This window comes from Bos grunniens, chromosome 2, assembly GCF_055505025.1.
Source record: "Bos grunniens cultivar Pamir isolate PY7600 chromosome 2, Bosgru_T2T1.0, whole genome shotgun sequence".
NCBI classification, from domain to species: domain Eukaryota; kingdom Metazoa; phylum Chordata; class Mammalia; order Artiodactyla; family Bovidae; genus Bos; species Bos grunniens.
The window spans coordinates 89,370,383-89,397,990 of record NC_141166.1 but is presented as its reverse complement, the minus strand read 5'-3'; the positions used below and the strand labels follow the sequence as shown (position 1 = coordinate 89,397,990).

General features: G+C 35.7%; 1 protein-coding gene across 3 annotated transcripts in view; it reads right to left on the bottom strand.

Annotated features, from left to right (window-relative positions):
* Nucleotides 1-27,608, bottom strand: part of EPC2 (enhancer of polycomb 2) — a 128,216-nt gene that overhangs the window by 17,352 nt on the left and 83,256 nt on the right. For 2 of the 3 annotated variants that reach the window (XM_086352574.1, XM_086352590.1), the window contains exons 3-8: nucleotides 23,643-23,788; nucleotides 16,060-16,266; nucleotides 9,172-9,320; nucleotides 8,374-8,506; nucleotides 6,086-6,277; nucleotides 2,693-2,782 (exon numbers count right to left, since the gene is read on the bottom strand). In XM_086352574.1, coding sequence (XP_086208700.1) covers nucleotides 2,693-2,782; nucleotides 6,086-6,277; nucleotides 8,374-8,506; nucleotides 9,172-9,320; nucleotides 16,060-16,266; nucleotides 23,643-23,788 — 917 coding nt within the window. The remainder of the gene's footprint in view (nucleotides 1-2,692; nucleotides 2,783-6,085; nucleotides 6,278-8,373; nucleotides 8,507-9,171; nucleotides 9,321-16,059; nucleotides 16,267-23,642; nucleotides 23,789-27,608) is intronic. The other variant, XM_086352583.1, reaches the window with a different exon arrangement.

The following is a 27,608-nucleotide window of genomic DNA, read 5'->3' as shown; positions in this document are numbered from 1 at the left end:
AGTTCAGTTCAGTCCTCAGTTGTGTCTGACTCTTTGCAACTCCATGGACTGCAGCACGCCAGGCTTCCCTGTCCATCACCAACTCCCAGGGCCTGCTCAAACTCATTTCCATCAAGTCAGTGATGCCATCCAACCAGCTTGTCCTCTGACTTTCCCTTCTTCCACCTTCAATCTTGCCCAGCATCAGGGTCTTTTCCAATGAGTCAATTCTTCACATCAGGTGGCTAAAATATTGGAATTTCAGCCTCAGCATCAGTCCTTCCAGTGAATATTCAAGACTGATTTCCTTTAGCATGTACTGGTTGGATCTCCTTGCAGTGCAAGGGAATCTCAAGAGTTTTCTCCAACACCACAGTTCAAAAGCATCACTTCTTCAGCACTCAGCTTTCTTTATAGTCCAACTCTCACATCCATACATGACTACTAGAAAAACCATAGCTTTGACTAGATGGACCTTTGTTGGCAAAGTAATAACCAGGAGCTGACCGTGGCTCAGATCATGAACTCCTTATTGCAAAATTCAGACTTAAATTGAAGAAAGTAGGGAAAACCACTAGACCATTCATGTATGATATAAATCAAATCCCTTACAATCATACAGTGGAAGTGAAAATAGATTCAAAGGATTAGATCTGATAGACAGAGTGCCTGAAGAACTACAGACAGAGGTTCGTGACACTGTACAGGAGGCAGTGATCAAGACCACCCCTAAGAAAAAGAAATGCAGACAGGCAAAATGGTTGTGTGAGGAGGCCTTACAAATAGCTGAGAAAAAAAGAAAGCTAAAGGCAAAGGAGAAAAGGAAAGACATACCCATCTGAATGCAGAGCTCCAAGAATAGTAAGGAGAGATAAGAAAGAATTCCTCAGTGATCAATGAAAAGAAATAGAGGAAAACAATAAAACAGAAAAGACTAGAGATCTCTTCAAGAAAGTTAGAGATACCAAGGGAACATTTCATGCAAAGATGAGCACAATAAAGGACAGAAATGGTATGGACCTGACAGAAGCAGAAGATATTAAGAAGAGGTGGCAAGAATACACAGAAGAACTATACAAAAAAGATCTTCATGACTCAGATAACCACCATGGTGTGATCCCTCACCTAGAGCCAGACATCCTGGAATGCAAAGTCAAGTGGGCCTTAGGAAGCATCACTACAAACAAAGCTAGTGGAGGTGATGAAATTCCAGCTGAGCTATTTCAAATCCTAAAAGATGATGCTGTGAAAGTGCTGCACTCAATATGCCAGCAAATTTGGAAAATTCAGCAGTGACCACAGGACTGGAAAAGGTGAGTTTTCATTCCAATCCTTAAAAAAAGGCAATGCCAAAGAATGTTCAAACTCCAGCACAATTGCACTTATTTCACATGCTAGCAAAGTAATGATCAAAATTCTCCAAGCCAGGCTTCAACAGTACATGAATCGTGAACATCCAGATGATCAACCTGGATTTAGAAAAGGCAGAGGAACCAGAGAAAAAATTGCCAACATCCATTGGGTCATCAAAAAAAGCAAGTAAGTTCCAGAAAAACATCTACTTTTGCTTTATTGACTAAGCCAAAACCTTTGACTGTGTGGAACACAACAAACTGTGGAAAATCCTTAAAAGAGATGGGAATACCAGGCTATCTGACCTTCCTCCTGAGAAATCTGTATGCAGGTCAAGAAACAACAGTTAAAACAGGACATGGAACAACAGACTGGTTCCACATTGGGAAAGCAGTATGTCAAGGCTGTATATTGTCACCCTGCTTATTTAACCTATATGCAGAGTACATCGTGAGAAACTCTGGGCTGGATGAAGAACAAGCTGGAATTAAGATTGCTGGGAGAAATATCAATAACCTCAGATATGCAGATGACACCACTCTTATGGAGGAAAGTGGAAGAAGAACTAAAGAGTCTCTTGATGAAAGTGAAAGAGGAGAGTGAAGAAGTTGGCTTAAAACTCAACTTCCAGAAAACTAAGATCATGGCATCCGGTCCCATCACTTCATGGTAAATAGAAGGGGAAACAATGGAAAAAGTGAGAGGCTTTATTTTGGGGGGCTCCAAAATCACTGCAGATGGTGACTGCAGCCATGAAATTAAAAGACGCTTGCTCCTTGGAACAAAAGTTATGACCAACTTAGATAGCATATTACAAAGCAGAGACATTACTTTGCCAACAAAGGTCCATCTAGTCAAAGCTATAGGTTTTCCAGTAGTCACGTATAGATGTGAGAGTTGGACTATATAGAAAGCTGAGCACCAAAGCATTGATACTTTTGAACTGTGGTGTGGAGAAGATTCTTGAGAGTCCCTTGGACTGCAGGGAGATCCAACCAGTCCATGCTAACGGAAATCAGTCCTTAATATTCACTGGAAGGTCTGATGATGAAGCTGAAACTCCAATACTTGGCCACCTGATGTGAAGGAGTGACTCATCTGAAAAGACCCTGATGCTGGGAAAGACTGAAGGCGGGAGGAGAAGGGGACGACAGAGAATGAGATGGTTCGATGGCATCAGTGACTTGATGGACAGGAGTTTGAGTAATCTCCGGGAACTGGTGATGGACTGTGTGCTGCAGTCCCTGGGAATCGCAAGGAATTGGACATGACTTAGCAACTGAATTAAACTGAAGTCATCTTGACATGAGTTATCTGTTAATTCCAGTTCCCAAAACACCACAAAAAATATAGTTCTTACAGCATAATACTGGCATCCTGCCCGCCTCCTGAAAGCACAGGGACCATCAGGATCATTTTCTTCTTCGGGTTCTGATGCTGGGGACGGTACCTAGGAAAGAAGCATGAAGTGTTCCATTTAGGAGTTACCAAAAGTCAACAGTCTTTGTAATGGTCTAAAATCAGAATTTGATCACAAACAGTGAATCACTCCACATTACATACAGTAGGTAGTGAATTCCCCAAAATATTTAAAGATTAGCACAAGTTTTGTACGGTTAATAATCATTTTTAATGGGTAAGTTCTTGCAGTTTACATGGTATTGCTTAACTGTTTCTGAACACGTAAACGCTTTAAGCTTGAAAATAATTCGTATGGTTTTTACATACCCCATTTATACATTTTATAAATATTGTATGTGGCCATAAATACTTTGTAATAATAATTATGCTTCATCTATAGGTAGGTATGCTTTTATACAATAACTTCATTTCTCTATAATAAAGCCTAAAACTAGGAAGATAAAAAAAGCTTATGAATAACCTCCCATCCCCCAAAGCTGAAAAGTTCATACACTGCACTGAAAGGGGAGTCCCTTATTTCCCTACTTGTTTTTAAAATCATTTTTAAAATTTAACAGATCAGAAGCTGAAAATCAAAAGAGGAAAGAGGACTTGCTAAAAGGTAAGCAGACTGGTTTAGAAGTACTAATCTCACCATTGGACAGCTAAAGAATAAAGACTTTCAAAAAGTTGTCACATATTAAAAGCACAAGACCAAGTGAGACTAGGACAAATCCCCCTCCATAATCTGAGCGGACCTCTAAGGCAGCACTGGTACATTATAGCAAACATTATGTTATCGAAAACAGATTAAGTGAAATACAAATATACTCTGATTTGGCAGGAAATAATATGGTTTAGATAAATTTCTACCCATAATGGTTAAAATAAAAAAAAAAAAAAGTTTTGGTACTTAAGTTTCAGTTGTCTCGCAATTTCACTTTGGAGTACATCTCTTTTTCTGACAACGCTGGCTCAACCACATTTACTTGCAAACTTTTGAACCTCACAAATCCCTCTCTTCCTATTTTGAGAGGAAAAATGCTTTCTCCACATTATTTCAAAACTGTGGTAATTACCACTGAGCAGGATCATCCAGGGGAGAAAGGCATTTGTTTGAGGTTCCAATATACCTCCACCAACCCTATGGGGGAGACACAGAAACAGTAAGCTGGGGCTGATTCTTCTTCCTAGGGAACCAAACTCAAACCTGAAACTTGAAAGGAAATCCCAAATGTGAATTTTACACTTTGGTTCCTTTATAAAGCAACTACCTCTTCTACAATGTACACAGAAAGTGTCACAAACAAAGTCTCAGAAATTTTTTGCATCCCTTCCTCCGGATTACCCAAGGAGGGGTTTCCAGGATTTAGTCTGAGATTTAAGAAGACAGGGCTGATGTTAGGAGAATCAGAAGCATGACTGAGAAGAGACTGGGTTTGTACTCTGCTCTTTTGCAAATCAGTTGGAGAAGTCTGGTTCTTTAAGTTCTTTAAGGCTCCTTATTCCTTTATTCTTGTTTATTGGACACAGAAGAAGCATATGATTATTTTAATTATCTTTTAAGCAATAAAATCCTGACTTTGTAAGAGCCACATTCTAAATAGCTGCCTCATTGAATAATGTTCAACTATAGGTACATGCTTACTTACTGTTTAGCAACCAGGGATACCATTATAAAAATTAATGTTGTCAAGGACCCAGTACAAGGATTCAGAGGAACCTAGTAGTTTCAAAATGTAATTTCATGTGGGAAGGGGACTATATGAATAAATGTAAGAATTTTTTTTTTTTTTAAAGAGACTGTCATATTGGATTTATTTATTTTGGAGGGACTGGTTATTTCAAAAAGACATTTATTAATTTTCAGTATCAAAACAGTTACACTATTGGTTTTTTTTCTCCCAATTGGTCCCCAAAGAGACCACACCAAAGGAGAGAATCAGACTGGATAGACTGATTCTAGCAATATACAAAAAGTTTCTACTAAACACAGTATCCCTTAGCATCATTCTTAAAAGGCTGGGAATGTATAGCAGAACTTTATTGGCTTTTATATATGTATTTATCTAACCATTTCACTCCTCACTTAAATTTACTGCTAGCAATTCCTTCTAATATGCTGTTTTCTCTGTCTTGGACCCTTCCCTACATTTTCTATCTGGAAAAGACCTACTATTTGTGCCCTCATTCCTTCAAAATGTCATCTAATTCATGTCCCATGACTATTCAAAGCCCTGCCTGAGTCTAACAACATAATCCTCTGTCAATTTTACTTATTTTTTAAATATTTTTTTTAACTGCCCTCCCATCCAGACTGCCACATAACCTTGAGCAAGACCATCTGACAACTTTTAATAAATGACTTCATTTAAGTGCTTTTAAAGAGCATACTAAACACATTTTGTGCATTATTACAATGTGTGTGAATGCTGAAATATTATCTGGGCTAGAAAAACTAAATCATCTACAAAAAAGTGAAACTAATATAATCTAGCCAAAGAAGACAAATTTTATATAAACTCTAGATTTTAAATAGTTACCACAACAAGGAGTTTTATAAACTGTCTTGCTTCCAAATTTATCTGTCATGTTGATTTAAAAAAAATTTTTTTAAGCAAGTCAGTCAAAATGTTGAAATACAATAACACGTTATAGTACTCTCTTTAGGTTTCCTATACTGTATGAAAAAGAAAAAAGGAGGCCACTGCTACACCAGGTGCTAAACAATGTATTTTTTAAAATCAATTCTTTAGAATATAAAATAAAAGTTTTGTTTTAAAAGACCACATACGAAACAAAAATTGAGATTTTTAAACTGTTAAAATTTGCTATAAAACTGCTATAATATAACCAAAGAATTATTTTCACAAGTTAAAATTTGAACCAATTCTAAATCTTCTTTGGAGTCAAATAGTTATTGTTAAATAAATTAGCACAATTTTCATTAAAAGTTGTAAAATACAATGCTGATGGAATATGGAAATTATTATTGGTGAATGTTTATAATTATGTGTTAAATGTCTTAAAATATTTATAATCTTTAGCTCAGGATTTCCGTTTCTAATCATCTATTTCAAATATGGAAGGATGAGGTAGAGATGCTCATTTTTATAAAAGGGAGAGCTTAAAACCACCTAAATGCTACACAAAAGAAATAAAATATATTCAACTGATAGAAAATAACAAAGCAAAAACCATTTCAGTAACTACATAAATAATGTGGAAAACGTTTATGTTATAACATTAAGTGAAGAAAGCAAGAATCAAAACTCTAATATATTATGTTTTAAAATAGAGCAATATAAAAGACTAGAAGAAAATGTCTGTAAAATAGTTTTAAAACAAGCACCTGTGGAAATTCATCTTCCTCTGAGCTGTGAAAGTCATATTGCTTAAGGTCACTCTTATTGATCACAGGCAAGGTCTCAGGAGTGGGCTGTTGAGATGTTAGCACAGCCTCTGCTTTAGGCTTCTTTGGGTACTTCTTCTTTTGACGAACCACATCAGAAGCCTCTTCTTTCAAAGACAAATGATGCGGGTGCTGTTTACATGATGATTTTTCCCCCAAAAGGAAGAAATGAAAATCATTTTAGAAATCATAAAAAACTATACTGCTCTTTGAAAAAACATACATTTTTACCCAGGAGGTGACTTTATTTTCTGGTTTTAATATGCAGAAACTATTATGTGATGATAAGCTAAAAAGTGCTTTGTGTTCACAGATTACAGTGAAAAATAACTGACATTTAAATTTACTTTTTTATATTGTTATCAATACTTTAAGATATTAGTGATTTTTAAAAATTACTCTTTATTATGCAATCCAGTATTTAAAACATATTTAAATTCTATTTTAATTTTATTTAAGTCTACTGATTAATGATGAAAATTAACTATTTTTATTTTTTAAATGACTTGAATTAGATTATAAATTCATTAATTCATTTCTATGTTTATTTCTAATTTTTAAAAATACCTACATGTAGAATAACTTTTCTGAGACAGAAAAGCTTATTAATTAGGGGAAAAACCTTCACTTTTCAGAATTAATTACCACCTTAGCTGAACAAGAATCAAACTGTCTTCAAGTACCCCAGAGTTCTTTGGTGGCACGCAAGAGGCTGTCTGGCAGAGACTTAACTGATGGGTGGAGTCTAGAACCCAGCTATCCACAACAGAGCAGCTGTTTCTGTTTTAATATACTAGCATTCCTTTTAATAAATAAGAATCTACTTTAAAAAGTTTGAAAATGACTGTTCTAAGCATCAAATTACAAGTGCTAACAAAGTGTAAAAGTATTTAGGAAGTTTTACATTTTTTCAAGTAGCTCAGATTTTCATTAAAACTACTTTAGGGTCAAAAATGTTATACATGATGAAAACATTGCTGAAACACTGAGTTATTGAGATATAAATGCTTTCATACAATGGGCATGGCTATGACATCAAAAAGAAATCCCCAACTTCTCAGAAATTACTTATATTTTAAAGTAGGATGTGTGACAAAGGAAACATAGTTAACTATGTGAAATGCAATCATATTTCTAAAATTAGTATTTAAATAGTGTGGGTGTTTAATCTTAGAGGTGATCTAAGATTAAGAATCAATATATAACAATGGCTGATTCTGCACTAATTTGGGGTTGAGATTTTCATATTCTATGCCTATCAGTAATATTCCTAGGAAAAGCATTGATTTAGAACTAGATTTAAAAAAATAATGTACAAAATGACATTTATTGTCTAGTTTATTGCAAAGTAAGTGTGATTTAAAGGGTAGGTGGGCTAGATGCCTGTGATTAATAAGAAAGAACTTTGGTGTTTGAATTGACACAGTTGAATAATGGAGGAGTCTCCCTACTCCATTCTTCCTTGACCTTTAAGAAAGAACCCATGAAAAATGAGGATTGTGCACATTTTTAAAAGATGAATTTTCCACAAACATCCTAAGCCATTTTAAAAATCCTGCTACATAGTAGAGCTCTACTGTCTAAAAACTCAGCCAATAACCTGTTTCTTTGTAAAAATCTAAGCTCTTCAAAGGTTTTACTAATTTTTGCATTTCTCAACTGAATGCGTTTATACACCAAGTGAATAATGAATAAATATAACTCTTCAGTCTAAGAAACTAATTACTAGTCTCTATAGAGTTCTAGAAGTTATAGGACTTTTTCAAGTCAAGATAAACAGCAACTGATAAATGCTGGTTATGGCAATAGTGAGGACAGTAACTTTGAACAGTCTCAATGAAGAAAGGTTTAATTTTGATGCCTGCCATCACAATGCAGGATTTGCTAAGGCAGTGATAATAACTAAGCTGTAATTACCATTATTCTGTAGGGATACAAGATAGCACAGTTGAAAACACATGGTTTTTGGTGTTAGACCTAGACTCAAAATCTTAAACCTGCCACTTAATAACTATATGATCTAAAAGTCACACAGAGGTAAAAATCTACCTCAAAGGGATGTTGTAAGATTAATCAACATGCATATAAAAAATCCTAGCAAAGTGCAAAAAGTAGGAACTCAAACATGTTAGTAATCTTCCTTCTTAACCAAACGATTATAAGACAATTTCAGAAACCAAATGTCCAGTCAATATTATCATACATGCTTCTCCCCAGAAGATACTCACCTTAGTTTTACATTCTTGGACTTTGTGATGATTTCCATTATGAAGAGTTGCTGGAGTGGTATATAATTCTTTTTCTGATCTATTGATCTTCACTTCATTAAGGATTTCACCACCATAGTCTCCTAAATGATATCTTGAAAAGGAAATAATATATAAGAAAATGTTACAGTTCAAAAATAAAAAAGAAATAAAAAACCAATGATACATCATTTACTTGGAACACAACTAATCAGACAGAGCCAACAATTAATCAGATTATTCTTAAGAGAGAAAACGCATGGGAATAAAGAAGCTCATATTTGGGATTTAGTAAAAACAAAACTCTCCTAATCTCTAAGATACACAGAAGATGGACTCTTCATACATTTCATATTTTCAGGAAAAGGATTATTACATTGGTGAATACCTTTTCAAAATGCACCGAAACAAGTATTTCCTAACTAATCAAAAAAAAAAAAAAAAAATCAATTAAACATTTATTTCTCTCAAATTGTGTTTAATAGAAACTTTAATACGATCTCCAAGTTCTTTTCTAAATACAGTTAAATAATTCTGCAACAACAAGAAATTAAGTGTAACAGAGGATCTATACTATTCACAAAAATATCTCCCAAATTTGCAACCCAAACTGGCAACTTAATGGTTTAAAAACAAAAAGCAAAAACTAGCAATCACAATTTTCAAAAAATGTAGATATTGTTAGATAATCAATTTCAATAGTTATAAAGCTGAAATTTGGTTACATTTTGCCTTTCATTTGACTGAAGCATTACTGGTATGTAAGAATAGCAATGTTACCTTTTTTCCACAACTTCTAAGGTTAAGTGCAATAATTCTCGTTTTGTTTTCTCTCTTCTCTTAATCATTTCCAAAATTGTTATGGCTCTACTAAATTCTCGTCTCAGTTTCAACATCTTTTCATAAGAGGCTTCATCATTCTTTCGATTCTATTTAAAATAATAAGTTTAAAAGAATAAATCCAACTGTCCAGATTTCCAGCCTCATTCATCAAAATCTTATCAGACCTAAATTCATTCTATAAAAGCAAAATGTTAAACACACGCACACACACACACACACACATCTAAACAGCAATTACATTAAGACAAGCTATTTAACTAAAAACAAAAAAAAGCAAATATCTCAATAAATATTCAGAAAAAAAAGTTGCCAGCTGTTGAAAAGATGGAATGACACAGATGGGATAATTCCAACATAAAATTTTTAAAGTCTGCCTGAAACAAAAACTACTATATCAAAAAATGTGATCTTTTCTTATTGTTATAAGGTCTTTTTCAATGACAGAGAGAAACAGTTCTGTCAAATCAAGGTTATCTAAAAATAGCCAAACTGAGTTGCTATCCTTTCAGCCTTCTAATCATGGCTGGACAGTTCAATACACTACAGTGTAAAGATTCACAATGAAAAGCAAAGCTTCACTTTAAAAACTCAGATATAGTATGGGGAGGGAGGAGGGAGGAGGGTTCAGGATGGGGAACACGTATATGCCTGTGGCGGATTCATTTCGATATATGGCAGAACCAATACAATATTGTAAAGTTTAAAAAAAAAAAAAAACTCAGATATAAAATAGATTACAGAATATAAAGGATCTCAAGGAATGGAATTACCATGCTGAATATAGTATAACCTCACTGCAGAGTAGAAAAAGAGATCTACTAGTAAAGGTCTGAATTTCATTATAAATTCTTACTTTGAAGTGTCAAAAGTAACTTGAACTAACTCACAGGTAAAAGTTCTAACTAATAACTAGAGAAGGCTGTTATAATTACCCGCATCATCTGCATCTAAAAGTTACTGTTAATAAAAATATTTTGTTCAATCAAATAGCCACAGAATTCTTACTTTCTATTAGGTGTGGAACTATCTGTTTAAAAATAGACCACTGCCACTCCTCATTCTATATGTTCAGACTGTATTTAAGCAAGCTTTCCATACTTGACTTAATAAAGCAATGTGACATTAGAAATCTGAACCCAAAGAAAGCCAAGTTTCGTATCGGAGGATTATAAAAGATAAAATAAAACTTGAAGAAGATACAAAGTTTTACTGTTTTCTTTTGCGTAGTTTCTTGTATTTAAAAATTAATCATTACCTATAAAACATTACTTACACTAAATCTCATTAAGGCAGTGCATACTGAATATTAAAAAATACTATGTTATTAATAATAAATCCTCTTTAATCTTATCCAAAGGAAATACATCACTTTCCCCCTTCAGTAATATATGTGACAAAAGACAAAAATCTAAAGCACAGTTTTAAGCAAAATATTTTGTAACCAGGCAGCAGCTGCACCTTATGATTGAAAAAAAATGAACATAACCAAGAGCAAATATTAAAGTACAAAATACTTGAATACTTTAGTATTGATCTCTGTAAAAAGTATTACACATGTCTTCTATCCTCAAAAGGCTTAAAGTCTAAGAATGAAAGAAATGTAAGTCCCAAAGATAAATAACAGCAGCTGAAGAAAAAGTGCACCAGCACCTTTTCCAGCTGTCCTCCTCCTCACTCCATGTTCCGCTTGGACTCTGCACTTCTGCCCCTTCTTACTCATTCATCTCCTGCTCTCTCGAGGCCCAAATAAGTAGCTTCCCTAAGTTTTCTTTACCCCACTCCTGCCCTTTCTTCTACTTTTACCTTTTATTGTGAAATAATTTCAGATTTACAAAAAAGCTACAAAAATAGTATAAAAAATTCCCATATTATCTTCATCCAGATTCCCCAAAGGTTAATATGTTATATTTGCTTTATATATCTCTATGATGTATATACACATTGTTACAGACTGAACATTTGCATCTCCTGAAAATTCATATGTTGAAATCCTAACCATCCAATGTGATTTTTATTTGGAGGTGAGGGCTTTGTGAGTCCTCATGAATGGATCAGTGCCCTTATAAAAGAGACCCCAGAGAACTCTCTTGCCCCTTCTGCCATGTGAGGACACAGCAAAAGGACCATCCGTGAAACAAGAAGCGGGCCCTCAATAGACACCGAGTCTGATAATACCTGGATCTTGGACTTCCCAACTTCCAGAACTGAGAAATAAATATTCATTGTTTAAGCCACCCAGTCTATGTATTTTTGTTACAATAGCACAAATGGACTATGACACACATACATGTATGTATATAAACACATACATACATAACTTATTAGCAACAGTATTTTTAAATATTTTTCAAGTTGAAGATATAATGCCTTCATCCCCTAAACACTTTAATGTATATTTTCTAAGAATAATGACAGTCTCTTATACAATCTCAGTAACATTATCAAAATCAGGAAATTAACTGATATAAAAACTATTATCTAATTTATAGACTCTCCTCATATTTCACCAATTGACCCACTAATGTCCTTCACAACCAGAAATACAACAGTTAGTATATAGATTTCCTATATTTATATAATGTTGCTATAAAGGTCATTGGTGGGAAATAATAATTTTTATTATTAAAATTTATTATTAATAAAAAATTCTTTCCCAGTCTAGGATCTGATTCAGGATTAAAATTGAATTTAGCTGTCATGTCTCTTTGGCTGTTGTGCAGTTGCTCAGTTGTGTCCGACTGCGACTCCATGGACTGTAGCACACCAGGTTCCCCTGTCCTTCACTATCTCATAGAGTTTGCTCAAACTCATGTCCATTGAGTCAGTGATGCCATCTAACTATCTCATCTCTGTCACCTCCTTCTTATCCTGCCTTCAATCTCTCCCAGCGTTAGGGTCTTTTCTAATGAGTTGGCTCTTCAAAACAGATGGCCAAAGTACTGGAGCTTCAGTTTCATCATCAGTCCTTTCAATGAATATTCAGGGTTGAATTCCTTTAGGATTGACTGGTTTGACCTCCTTGCTAGCCAAGAGTCTCTCAAGAGTCTTCTCCAACACCACAGTTAAAAAGCATCAATTCTTTGGCGCTCAGCTTTCTTTATGGTCCATGTCTCTTTAATCTTCTATAAGTTGGAATACTTACTCTGACTTTCTATCGTGATCATGACCTTGACAGTTTTGAAGTGTAGAAGCCATTTATTTTTTGTAGAATGTTCGTTAATTTGGGTTTCTTTGATGTTTTTCCACATTTAAATTGGGGTTGTGAACTTTTGGTATGACCATTACAGAAGTGAAACTGTGTCCCTTGCTCATGATACCAGGAGCTAAATGATACCTATTTGTCGGATTACTGCTGATGTTAACTTTGATCACTCGATTAAGATGGTGCTTGCCAGGCTTCTCTAGTCAAATTACTATTTTTCTTTTCTTTTTTTAATTAAAAAGTACACTATGGGACTTTATATAATCAAATTCCCCCCATCAGTTTATCATCCGTTAATTCTAACTTTTGCCAGAGACAATGGTAGTTGCCAAATGAACACCATCATTTCACTGACATTTGTAAGTTGGAAATCTATGGTAAAGAAAAGCATTCTCTTTTATCTATCATCCATCCATACATTTATATCAGTATGGATGCATGGGTTACTTTATGAGTTATAATCCATTACTCTCCTTATTGTGACATACAAACTTCCCCAGATGTGATCAGCAGAGTCACTCTAATTTAAGCTGGCTCTTGAGGCTTTCTGACACAGCTCCAACATTCTTTCATCACATTTTTATATTCTGGCAAAGCAGAATGTTCCAAATTTACCTGTATGCTTTCCTAGTACCAGACCTGAAATCAACCATTTTTTTTTTTAAGGAGCCCTGGTTTCCTTAAAGGAAAACAGTATTTTTACATGCTACTCTAGTTGCTTCTATATGGGAAATCCCGGAGGAGTCTGGTGGGCTCCAGTCCATGGATCACAAAGAGTCAGACACAACTTAGCGACTAAACAACAACAAAATACCAGCTACATAGCTTCTTCCCTTTCAGATAACTTCTTCGTGAATTTTTGGAGTCTTATGTAATCTGGGCCTCGTTCACTATTCATCTCTGTCAAAACCAGATCTTGAGGTTTCCTCACGGTTTTAGAACAGTTACATTTCTGTCTCTTGGCTTGAAGACCATTTCTTACATTGTCTTCACAAGAAGGCTAAATGGTGGTGGGCCAGCAGCGGGGGAGGAGGAACTGTGGTTTATAACCTGACCAACTCAGGCAGTCATGATTTTAGCTTTATGTAAGGTACTAGGTTGATGGAGAAGGAAATGGCAAACCACTCCAGTACCCTTGCCTGGAAAACCCCACGGACAGAGGAGCCTCGTGGGCTATAGTCCACTAATTGCTTCTAGACGCTCTAAGTGAACAGAGCTAGGAAATAAGCCTATAATACATTTATGTACATCGCACAGATTTATATCTATTTCTAGCTGCAGCAATATTAAAATCTGTAAGTTCATAGTGACATCTTTTCTGTGCTTTTAAGATTGTCTACTTCCTATATTCAAATTTACTCATTCCCTTTACCCTTCTCCACAACCAACTCTGTTTAGAGCAAATTCCTGTCTTCCTATTCCAGTTAAATATTACAGTTTTGATCAACTGCCAAATCTCTAGGGAAGCAGTTCTCAAACTGCTGTAATTTATAGTTAACTATAGATCTTTGTAAACCAAGGCTAATTCACAAGTGATTGTTATGTGCAGCCAGACTGAGAAGCACCACCCTGGAAGTTTGTTCTCCTGCCTATCTTGCTTCACCTGGGCCACACAGGAGGAGAGAACGAAGGCACACATGTTAACAGTTTTACCTGTGGGTTAAACACATAAATGTATACGCTGATTCAAGCCTTCCCAGTCAGTGCATTCAGACACGCCGGCACCTTAACACCATCTCACTTAAGAATGTCCTAAAGCACTTAAGCACTCACAAACTAAACATTAGTTTAATGATTAAAATTAAGTTCTAGACTTCTAAGCAAATATTTCAGAAGTCCTTTACTCTAGCCTTTGCAGCAGCTATTTATATAGCTACCCCCTCTGGAATGTTTTTAAGTTTGTGGGAATAGGAAAGGAAGCAGAGAACCTCTGTGAACTAGTATTCATTTTTTGCATATCCCAGTGCCCAACCACCTCTTGAACACCTAGGGTACTCATTCTCGACTCCTTTCCCAATTTTCTCATTTTAAAACTCAGACATTTCCAAGAAACAATAGTATATGTGAAGGGGAATAGTCTCTGGTCCCACAACTAAAGACAGAGAAATAAAAAGACCATTGAAAAAGAAAATGTACCATGCTAGAGATGAATAAGAAAATAACAGATAAGAGGAAGGTTAGGAATCACAGCGTCAGGAAAATGCTGGCCTAGTTATTATACAATGGAGAAATGCCTAAACACAGGAACTTGTTTCTAGCAATTCGCAAAATGTGCTGGTTAGAAAACAGTGATTTAACTTATGTAAGAATAAAACACATTTAAGTATTAGGAATATTGTTTTTTTATGTCAATAATACTGCTATCTTAAGTATTCATGCTTATCCATTAAAAGAAACCCAACAGTACTTTTCCTTCAAAATATATTGCTGTTTTGCAATACATCTGAACCAATTATATTTCTCTTAAAAATTGGAAATTCAGATTTTTCAATAATTCAGATAAACCTCTCCTTCCTCATATCTAAATTTATAAAACCTTACTGTATTTACAAACTTATCTCATATAGTCTTTTCTAAACAAGGCATTAATCTTCATGAAATATCTAATATCTCCGTAGCCAAAAACCAAAACACCAAATTGAAAACTCAGTCTGGGTTAGGGAAGGTCCTCTACATTTGGGAAATCCAAGAAATAGTTATAAAAACTAGTTGTTAAGCAGAAGAGTTTCCCCTAAATATACTATCCCTGGCAGCTGTTATGCTTCACAGCTGTTATATTAACAGCTGACAAGGACAAGCACTCCATGTTTGGAGAAACAGGAATCCAGAGAAAACGCTGGACCTCCAATTACAATTCCTTCCGTTTTTTACGTTTGCATGTTCCTAATATTCTACAACGTTACAGAATGTGTTACTGCGTCTGGTGTTTATTATTAATTATGAGAAGTGGAAGACAGTGACTACCCCCTCTAAAATAACGTTTTCTTCTTTACCGTATCATTTCACAGCATGAGACCCAGTTTCTCTTAGAATTCTGGCTCATCTTGCTTGTGAAAGCTAGGTGAGGACAAGTTTGTCAATTTGAAATCTGACACAACTGACAGTTCAGAAAAGGGGAAAAAGATTTTGCCGTCTTACTGTCTTACTTGTGACTGTTAGCAGAACAGGCTTGAAAATGAACCTTTACCAACTTCCCATGACCCCACAGTAGTTAGAGGGAGTAAAGTCCTTTTTTACATTCATGATTTAGAATATGGTTTCAAAGGAACTCTTAAGCTTCCAAATAGAAGATACGTATAGAATGTACAGCTTACTGAAGAACTCAAAACTCCTGTTTCCTCATAACATGAATTTCCTCATATCACTTCAACTGCAACCCTAAAATGATGTAATCAATAGATTTATAAAGCTCATTGGTATTAAACAAACATTAAACAAACATTGCAAACAACTGGAGGATAGAGGTTACTGAAGAGCAGGCTTTCTAATATAAAGTTCAACAATGTCATTAGCGTCACTTTATGTCCAAATTACTCAAAATTACTCAAGCTATAGGCAGAAAAAAAAATATTGGTCTTAAATACTATCTAGGTACATTCAGTTAAACCTAATTTGCATATTACCTTTCGAGTTTGCATTTTTTCTGTTCTCCTCCGAAAGGCAACATAAGGGTCATTGTTGGTAGAGCCATCTCTTTTCTCTTGTTTTATCTGAGGAATGAGGGATGGTCCCCTGCAGTTTTTACGTTTTCTCACCCAGTAGTCATATACAGCTTTAATAAGGTAATCATCTTCGTTTAGCAGCAGTTTTGCTTCTTGAAGTGTTACAAGCTAAATAAAAAATAAAAACTGTCATTAATTACAATCCTTGGGGAAAACATTTAAAGATTAAACTTTGTCTACAGGAAAAAAATGTGATCAGTCTAACAGTTATGATCAGGTATCATGATGGCAAAAAGCACAATTCAATTCAATCTAACAAAGAATTTATTAGTAAGATTTACCAAAATTAGAAATTTGCCCTAAGAGGTAGTGAGTTCCACCACTTAAAATATTTAAGAAGCCTGAATTAATGAGAAGTCTACAGTAAGTCTTGAACTAGAGATATCCAGAGTCCTTCGAAATTCTGATACTCTGTGATTCCACACACTGGAGGACCTACTTAGTCTTCGTCTACTAGCATCATTAAGCGTTTCTGTTTTTCAACAGAAAATAGAATTTACAGGTGGTTTCTTTTTACCTCCCTCCAAAATAAATGATGAATACTTTCTAATATATTGCTAACTGAATACACACATGACTTCTCTGAAATTGAAAAGGACAAACTGAGCATGTTTCCAGAATTTTCAACACTATACAATCTTGAATTTTTTGTACCAGTCACATACAAAACAATTTCTCTACAAAGCTGATTAAATACTAGAGAATCCTTATTCTCAATATTCATCTTTCTGATGACAATGTCATGTCTGGGACAGTGGCATCTCAGAGATCTCTCTCTCCTTTATCAATGCAGCCAACATATGTTGATATTATCTCAAAAGTAAAGTTTGTAAAAATTTGCTTGGTCACATCTGTTTCCCTGCTCTTTGCGAAGATCACAGAGGCTAACAAGATGGATTAGGGGTTACAAAGATCCATTTGTAGTGAAGCTTAGAAAAATATTATGGAGTTTTAGGGCTGTGAATGCCTACTGAAGTAGTGGTACCCAAATCTTTTTACTTTTATTACTTTAGAGATGAAGATTCATTTTCAAAACAAACTGAAATATCTCCTAAAACTTGGAAATGGGGGGGAAATATCACTGAAATTTTAAGATCAGCATACTAATCAATTTGGTGGTTGTATTAATTCATTTGAAGAAAGTATGACTTACAAAACGTATTTTTAATATGATCTGATTTCTCATATTGGTATTACTTGATGCAATAAATGTAACAATCATTTGGACAATGATCATTTGGACTTTTAGTCCTATGATGGTGACTACTAGAGCTAATTAGTTGGTTTCTTATTATAATTTGGCTGCCAAGATGGTGTGACTACAGGAAGAGACTACACTGACAATATCAACTCAAGTATTCCAGTCCGTGTGACAGTTACTTTTAGTGCAATACAATTATAAATGGCCATTGTTTGGTTTATTCAGTCTCAGTGGAGTCAGCTTAAGTGCATCTGAGAGACTGAGTAACATGGTCTCTAAAGAGGACAGCCAGAGCCTGAAACATGAGACCAAACCAAAAGAACGAATATTTTCCAAACATCAGCCTGAAGTGGACACTCTCCTACTGTTGAAGTTCTGTGGAATGATGATGCATACTTTCAAAGTCTATAAGGATGGTGGAAGAATAAGAACAGAGTTTTCTGATCTAATAAAATTCCACCACATGCTTGGGGCTTCGTAGCATAACTGGTAGCTCTGGGGACCAAGGGGAACAGTGCTGTGACATGTTGCATGTGCTTCAACTCTGGTCATTCTGCTTCTGATAAAATTTTATAACCTTCACTGATTAAATCAAGAACTTAATCTAATCCTAGAGTGGGGAGGAACATAATCTCTTTCCATCAACCCGCAGAATCATGGTGAATTGCCTATACAGTGTTATCAAAATAACACTGCTTCCTATCTTTCTGCAAGAGATGTCAGGAGATTAAAACAATGCCTCAGATTTTCTTCTCTTGGTGCTTCTTGCTCCTGCTAGAAATGTCCTGCCTGGTGGTTAAGTACCCTCTTTATAGCTGAGGTAACAAGAACCCAATACACAGTTTAAACATCCTGACATTACTTTTCTGGGTTAACTGTATTTTCTCAGTCAACTGCTGTTTTCATATTGTTATATCGACTGAGCGACTGAACTCGACTGATGACCAACTTTTATTTTATTGGATAATTTTGGTTTTACTCATTCTGTAAAAATTAGCTTTAGTTATTCTAGGGCAACCAGTATCAGTGCCTCTCTACTATCATGGTGACAACATTAAATTTGACTGGCAAGATCTATTTACAGATAAAATAGCCACAAATTAAACCACATGATTGAAAATCCACAAAAACAGAATCCCACTACTTTTATATCCTAAGATAAAAGTTCTGCCATTTAGCACTTCACCCACTAGAAAGCAGTGGAAACTACTATTTAATTGGCAAAGGGATCTGTGATAAATTTATGATTTCCAAGACAGCTCTGACTTACTTGACTTACTTATTTTGAGGGTAAGGGATGGGAGATAAAAATTATTCTTCTTTTAGACTGAATACTCATTGGAAGGACTGATGCTGAAGCTCCAATACTCTGGCCACCTGATGCGAAGAGCCGACTCATTGGAAAAGACCCTGATGCTGGGAAAGATTGAGGGCAGGAGGAGAAGGGGGCGACAGAGGATGAGATGGTTGGATGGCATCGTCAACTCAATGGACATAAGTGAGCAAACTCAGGGAGAGAGTGAAGGACAGGGAAGCCTGGCGTGCTGCAGTCCATGAGGTTGCAAAGAGTCAGACACAACCGAGTGACTGAAAAACAACAGACTGCAACTAGCTCCATGAGAACAAAGATCATTTACTTTGCTTACATACAAAACTCAGCCTTCCCTGGTAGCTCAATGGTAAAGAGTCCGCCTACAATAAAGGAGATGCAGGGGACACGGGTTCGAACCCTGGGTAGGGAAGATCCCCTGGAGGAGGAAATGGCAACCCAATCCATTATTCTTGCCTGGAAAATTCCAGGACAGAGGAACCTGGCAGGCTACAGTCCATGGGGTGGCAAACAGTCAGACATGACTGAGCATGCACACATATACAAAATTCATGGTTTAGAAATTTCAATAAATGCATAAATTTAATATTTAATACACAAATGAATAAAACACATGTAAAAATTAATGCTTTTACATATAAAATAGCCAGTTAAGCAGTAAGTCCAACATTACTATATCAACTACCCAACAGTCCAATAACAAGTCTCAGTCCATCATTTGTGCTATCGGTTGTGGGTAAGATAACAAAGTAAACTTTAAGACAAATCCAGTACCTAAAGAAACTGACAATATGGGAATTAAGGTAAGAGACACAAATTAATAAGAGAACAACGTAAGAACTTCAGAACTGAGTATTAGTGCATGCCAGGCTTCCCTTGCCTTCACTCTCATCCCTGAGTTTGCTCAAATTCATATCCATTGAGTCGGTGATGCCATCCAACCATTTCATCCTCGGTCATTCACTTCTCCTCCTGCCTTAAATCTTTCCCAGGAATCAGGGTCTTTTCCAGTGAGTCAGCCTTTCACATCAGGTGGCCAAAGTATTAGAGCGTCAGCTTCAACATCAGTCCTTCCAATGAATATTCAGGGTTGATTTCCTTTAGGACTGACTGGTTTAATCTCCTTGCTGTCCAAGGGACCCTCAAGAATCCTTTTCAACAACATAGTTTGAAAGCATCAGTTCTTCAGCACTCAGCCTTCTTTGTGGTCCAACTCTCACATCTGTACATGACTACTGGAAAAATCATAGCTTTGACTATATGGACCTTTGTCGGCAAAGTGATGTCTCTGCTTTTTAATATGCTGTCTAGGTTGTTCATAGCTTTTCTTCCAAGGAGCAAGCGTCTTTTAATTTCATGGCTGCAGTCACCATCTGCAGTGATTTTGGAGCCCAAGAAAATAAAGTCTGTCACTGTTTCATTGCTTTCCCATCTATTTGCCATGAAATGATGGGATGGGATGCCATGATCTTAGTTTCTTGAATGTTGAGTTTTAAGCCAGCTTTTTCACTCTCTTCTTTCACCCTCATCAACAGGCTCTTTAGTTTCTCTTCACTTTCTGCCATTAGAGTGGTATCATCTGCATAGCTGAGGTTGTTGATACTTCTCCCAGCAATCTTGACTCTAGATTGTGCTTCATTCAGTCTGGCATTCCACATGATGTACTCTGCATAGAAGTTAAATAAGCAAGATGACGATATACAGCCTTGATGCACTCCCTTCCAAATTTTGAACCAGTCTGTTGTTCCATGTCCAGTTCTCACTGTTGCTTCTTGACCTGCATACAGGTTTCTCAAGAGGCAGGTAAGGTGATCTGGTATTTCCGTCTCTTTAAGAATTTTCCACATTTTGTTGTGATCCAAACAGTCAAAGGCTTTAGCCTAGTCACTGAAGCAGAAGTAGATATTTTTCTGGAATTCCCTTGCTTTTTCTATGATCCAATGGACGTTGACAACTTACTACTGGTTCCTCTGTCTTTTCTAAATCTGTACATCTAGAAATTCTCAGTTCACATACTGTTGAAGCCTAGTTTGAAGGATTAGGAGCATTACCTTGTTAGCATGTGGAATGAGTGTAATTTGAAAATGTAACTGTGATTTAAAAAAAAAGCCAAAAAACAGAAGGTGGTAGTTTATTGAGAAAGACAGGCTCAAGTGAAAGGGCTCTTTTGGAAATAGGGCCCCTTGGCACATTTTTGGGCAAAAAGAAAAAGACTGAAGAAATGAGAGAAGAGATCATTGAAGATTGAGTATTCAAGGAACACATAGGTGCACAACAAAGAGTCAGAAATTTAGCAACTAAAGATAAGGGGTTTTAAAAACCCACAAGATCCTAAGTTTTGGGAGTCACTGAAGAGAGAATGAATATAGTATAAGATCATCTGAAGTTAAGAGATTAAGTTTTAGAAAGATTAAACTTAAGGGTCTGTGGGTCTAGATGGAGAATCCATAAGGCAGCACAAGATGAGAAAAAAGAATATCCTGGGGCTTAAGAAAGAGGTCAAGGCTAAAGGCATATGTATTTTATAATACACACAAAAATCCGCAATGAGGTGATTAACCCCCAAATAATCAGGATATGAATACCAAGAACAAAATTTTATGAAACCTTAATGTTCACAGCAGTTGAATGAAAAGGGAGCCAGTAAAATAAAGTTAGAAGAAATGGTCATAAAAAATCATTAAGGAAACCAAAAGGAAATGATCTATATTTGAAAGACCAAAGGTGATGACAGTTTTAAGAAATGAGAGCTCAAATAAGACAAAAGGATGGGGGCTGAAAATAATCACGGATGCTGGCAACAGGAGTTTTCAATAACTTCATTGCAACAGTATCCACAGAATAGTGGCAGCAGAAGCTTTTGCCTCAGTCCATCTTTTATGTCTTTCTCTACCAATCTAATACCAGTTTAACCATAAACTTGATTCCTTGCCCTGGACTCTGGTATTATACTGCCTTGCAAAATGAGCAAATAAAGAAACCCATGAATTCCCAGATCAGACACTTGGAATAAGGTCTGGCTTTTGCTTGGTTCTATTTAATCTCTGGTTCTATTAATAAGACCACCTTTTTATTCCTATGGCAAAACCTTCACCTTCATCTTCTTTGCAGAAAGTAGATACTATTATGCTCTGAGAACCTAGTCAATTGTTTTATGGCCTGGAAATTTGCATGTGAGCAAAGAGAACTGAAATAGGATGATGCTGATTATTGTTGTTGGTCAGTCGCTCAGGCATGTCCGACTCTTTGCAACCCCATGAACTGCAGCACGCCAGGCTTCCTTGTTCTTTACCATCTTCTGGAGTTTGTTCAAACTCATGTCCATTGAGTTGGTGATACTGATTATAGTGGATAGTTAATTGCATTGTTGACATGTTTTTTGTTTATCCTGTACTCACTTAGATGGTAAGTTCACAAAGGAAAAGCCTCTATCACTTGTCTTATTCACTTGAACATTAAATAAATATTACTAACTGAATGAAAGAAAGCAAACTACAGAAAAAACCGCTGCAAGCTTCTGATGACATAATTTCAGCCACCATGAGAATTTCTGAGCAATCATGGAAAACAGTAGAAATAACACAAGTCTGATCAAGCCTTAGGATTGCTAGGAAAATTTACACATAAAGAAGAAAAACTGAAACTATATCTGATGCCAGTGATCAAAATCCTAGGAAAACTGTGAGGACTAATTATAATGAGTTTCACCTTGATGATTAAAACAAATTTCCAATAAGAAAAGACAACCTCTCAAAAATACAAGTAGAATTATTTTTCATAGAGGAGATCTTTTACTATACAAAACCTATTAATAATTCAGTCAAAATAATCCATCTTTTCTTTTTCTTTTTTTTTAAATTTTTATACAATTAAGTTGAATTTTATAAAATTCAGTTTTAATGCATTTTTTGGGTTAGTATACTTCATATTACTTTCCATCAAAATGAGTTGTGGGGAGACTGATAGGCTAAATATGCAGTGAAGTCATTCTACAATGGATAAGTGTGGGAAATGTTTTGAAGAGCTGGTAATACCTCAGGGATTTAAAGGACTAACTTGGAAGTCGGGAGAAAATAATGAATTTGTATAGTTAAACAAGTGAAAAGTTTTAACAGTCTAGTGTAAAAAGCTTATTTATATTAGTAACTTCTTACTGCATTAATAAAAATTAGCATATTAATATACCACATAGGCACACCAACTATTACTTTTATTTTTAAAATTTAACTGTAATATCAATACATGCTGATTATAATAAATTTGGAAAACAAAGAAAAAGAACATAAAAATCACCAATAATTCCAGTACCTAAATATAACCATTGCTGGCATTTTGTTGCACATTCTTATTTTCTATGCACATGTAGAAATGCTTTAAACAAACCTTAGAGTTTTCCACTTTAGCAATTCTCTGTTCTGTTTTTACAGTCCCTGTATAATGTATAGAATGTTCCACTAAAGAAAATTCCTTTTTTGTAAATAATTCTTTCACTTAAAATTTTCTATGTTATATAAATAAGCAAAACTAAAATAATCTTAAATGGTAAAAGCACCTTAATACAAATCTGAGCAACTTTATTGATGTGAGATGACTACCAATGCAACTCAACTGAGCAAATTTAGTTACTGAAGTGTCAAAAAGACAGTTCTATGAAAAGGATCAAGAAGATATTATAACAATGTAACTAGTATTATTTTTATATCCAAACAAGAAAAAAGTCAGAACTGTACTTTTCATACTCTTATTCAAAGACAGTATGCTTAAGTATTTCTTGAACTGTCAAGGAATATTGTAAATAGAAATTAAAGGATCTTAGGAAAAGAAATTCAAGAGACAGTAAAATAATATAAATGACAGTAAAATGTAATATACTTAGGTCTAAATAAAATGCAAAATAAAACTGCTAGTTAGATGAAATGTTAAGACAAGAGACATTTTTACAAGGCACAGTACCTGATTCGAACTGGCTTTTTCAAGTCTGTCAATCATAATTTCAAATTGCAAAGGCTTAATTTCCATCTTTCTGTTAAGTCTATTTAATAAGGTCTCATCTTCTGAGTCCATATCATAATCTGGTTGTTCATTGTCTAGATTAAAGGCTAGAAAAGAAAAAAAAAAATCTTCAAACTCAGGAGAAATCATGGAGTTATATAGTGTTTATATTTGACCACAGAATACTCCCGAAGTATATAAAGCACTGACCAGAGTTCATAAGCAGACATAAAAAAATTGGTTTTAGAGATTTAGCTGAAAATAAATTTTAATTCATATATGATTTAAAGTTTAACAGAACACTAAAATAGCAACTAGAATTTTTTATTTTAAAAACAAAGGGTCACAAATATATATTAAAACATAAAACTAACAAATATATTAAAAAAGATAATACTTATTCTCATGGTAGTTTGGCAGCATAATCAGAAGTTATGGAACAAAATTAACAATCCAGAAATAAATTCAAGTACAAAATATATGATGAGAATGACATTTCAAATCATTGGAAATAAAACAGACTTAAAAAAAAAAGAGGCACTCACGTGACAGACTAATTTTCTTTAAAAAAATTTTTTTTAACATGTGCAACATTATAGATGGATCTGAGGCACTATGCTAAATGAAATAAGTATAAGAAAGACAAATAATGTATGATTTCACTTTTATGTGGAACCTAAAAAAAACCCAAACTCATAGAAAGAGATCAGACTTGTGGTTACCAGAGGCAGAGGGTGGGATGAGGAGGAAACAGAAGGTAGAGGAGCATGAAAGATAAGGAAAAATTGCTAGGAAATTAAAATTTTCAAAATTTCACTTTTGGGGGTACAGTTTCTTCTCTTGGCTGTTAGGCTTTATCACCCATTAACAAAGAGAACAACCAACATGGCAGGTTATTAAGAGTTATTGCTTGAAATATTCTTAGTGATGTGTGCAATAAATTTGCTATTTCAAATGAAATCAGCTTTAAGGATTGTCTAGCTCTGAGAAGCTGAATTCTAAATTTGGCCAGAAATTCATTTCTGGGCCCCTGAAGTCAACTGCTTCTTTTTATGAACTGACAAAAATCAGGATGAGGTACTCACTAACATTTAGAACAGACCCCCACAATTTTGAATGGACCCCATGAACAGTATGATAAGGCAAAAAGATATGACATTGCAGATGAGAGCTCACGTCTGTAGGTGTCCAATATGCTACTGAGGAAGAGGGAAGAAACAGCTCCATAAAGAATGAAGAAGCTTCCAGTATCCTGCATTGAACCTGGACTGGCGACTTGTTTCATACATGATATTATACATGTTACAATGGTACGGAGAGGGAGGAGGGAGGAGGGTTCAGGATGGGGAATACATGTATACCTGTGGCGGATTCATGCTGATATATGGCAAAACCAATATAATATTGTACAGTTAAAAAATTAAATTAAATTAAAATGTCAAAAAAAAAAAAAAAAGCAAAAACAACGCCCAGTTGTGGATGTGTCTAGTGGTGAAAGTAAAGTCTGATGCTCTAAGGAACAATACTGCATAGGAACCTGGAATGTTAGGTCAACGAATCAAGGTAAACTGGACGTGGTTAAGCAGGAGAGGGAAAGAGTAAACACTGACGTTTTAGAAATCAGTGAAGTAAAGTGGGCTGGAATGGGTGAATTTAATTCAAATGACTATTATATCTACTACTGTGGGCAAGAATCCCTTAGAAGAAACGGAGTAGCCCTCACAGTCAACAAAAGAGTCCAAAATGCGGTACTTGGGCGCAATCTCAGAAACGACAGAATGATCTCCTTTGATTCCAGCAAACCATTCAACATCACAGTAATCCAAGTCTATGCTCCCAACTACTAATGCCAAAGAAACAAAAGTAGAACACTTCTAGAACTAACACCAAAGACATTCTTTTCATCACAGAGGATTGGAATGCAAAAGTAGGAAGTCAAGAGATACCTGCAGTAACAGGCAAGTTTGGCCTTGGCGTACAAAATGAAGTACGGCAAAGGCTAACAGAGTTTTGCGAAGAGATGCACTGGTCATAGCAAACACCCTCTTCGAACCACAAAAGAGATGACTCTACACATGGACATCACTAGATGGTCAATACAGAAATCTGCTCTAATTCAGGCTCTTAATGAAGATAAAGTATAGAATAGGCAAGAGCTTTATTAACAGTATAAATTTTGAACAGCCTTTGAGGTTTGAAAAATCTCTAGCACATCCTATATCCCTCCTCATAATGAAGTCTCAAAACCACATTTTCCCAAGCCAGTGAAATATTTTTGTATCTTTTATAAATCCACTCCATTAACTTAAGGTATGTAGACCATGAAATTATGACAACTGGTTGGACTGTTATCTTTAGATATGAAAGACTAGTTATATTATGTACATGGAATTAATAAAATTGCCTTAATAGTGTTTTTCCACTGATTTCTCTGCCTAACTTGAGATAGTTAGAAAAATAGGTATTTAGAATGAAACCAGGAGTCATCAAAGTAACTGTTAGCCAAATCTCAATCATCTGTGACTGCTTTCCCACTACAAGATCAGAATTTAAAGACTTCCCTGGTGGTCCAGTAAATTCTGACTCTGTGCTTCCAATACAAGGGGCACAGGTTCAATCCCTGGTTGGCAAACTATGATCCTGCCACAGGGTGCATCCAGAAAGAAACAAGAGCAGAATTTAGAATGTGTGACAGATCAGATGGCCTGAAAAGCCAGAAATGTGTATTATCTGTCCCTGTACACAAAGTTTACCAACGTTTGGGGTAAACTCTACATATGTTGGCACTGACCGACTAAAAAACTTTCCTGATTATTCAAGACACATGGTCAGACCCACTCCTTATCCAGAACTGAGAAACTAAAGTTCTTTCTGGCTCCATGCCATCTTTTCTCTCAAGTTTTCAAAGCCATGGAATGTGAGAATCAGACGAAATATGTCGTTCAATCTACCTCATTTCAGAGATGAAAATTTATTCCTAGAGAAGTTCTCAGGTCATGTCTCTTAGTGGCAGAAGCCGTCCTCAACTTCTTGAACCTACACTCAATCCTGACCTCAGGAGTCCCGAAACATGAATGTTCTGTATGGTGAGGGAGTCATATTAGAAAGTGAGCTTTTTAGGGACTTCCCTGGTGGTCGGTCCAGTAGTTAAGAATCCACCTTCCAATGCAGGGGATGTGGGTTCAATCCCTGGCCAGGAAACTAAGATCCCACATGCCCCAGAACGGCTAACCCAGCACCACAACTACTGAAGCCCAAGAGCTCTGCAGCCTGTGCTCCACGAGAAGCCCGCACACTGCAACTAGAGAAAGCGCCCACACTACAGTGAAGACCCTGTGCACTGCAGTGAAGACACAACACAGCTAAGATAAAAAAGAACTTTTTTTTTTTAAAGAAAGCTTTTTCAAAAGGTCTAAATTGTTGGGAATCTCCTCCTTGAATTGAACTGGCAACCACCTCCAGTTGAACTTTCTATTCTTTTAATTTATTCCAACTCTAATGCAAGTCAGAATGAAGAACGCGATAAAATGAAACATAAGCAGTGTACAGAATGAGACTCAGCAGGTAAGGAATCCCACCTGCAATGCAGGAGACCCGAGTTTGATCCCTGGGTAGGGAATATTCCCTGGAGGAGGAATTGGCAATCCACTCCAGTATTCTTGCCTGGAAAATCCCATGAACAGAGAGGAGCCTGGTGGGCTATAGTCCATGGAGGGTCACAAAGAGTCAGAAACGAGTCAGTTAGCACCTAAACAGACATCAGATTCATTATATTCTCTGCAGCCAAGATGGAGCAGCTCTATACAGTCAGCAAAAACGACCTGGAGCTGACTGTGGCCCAGATGATCAGCTCCTTACTACAAAATTCAGACTTAAGTTGCAGAAAGTAGAGAAAACCAATAGATCATTCAGATGTGACCTAAATCA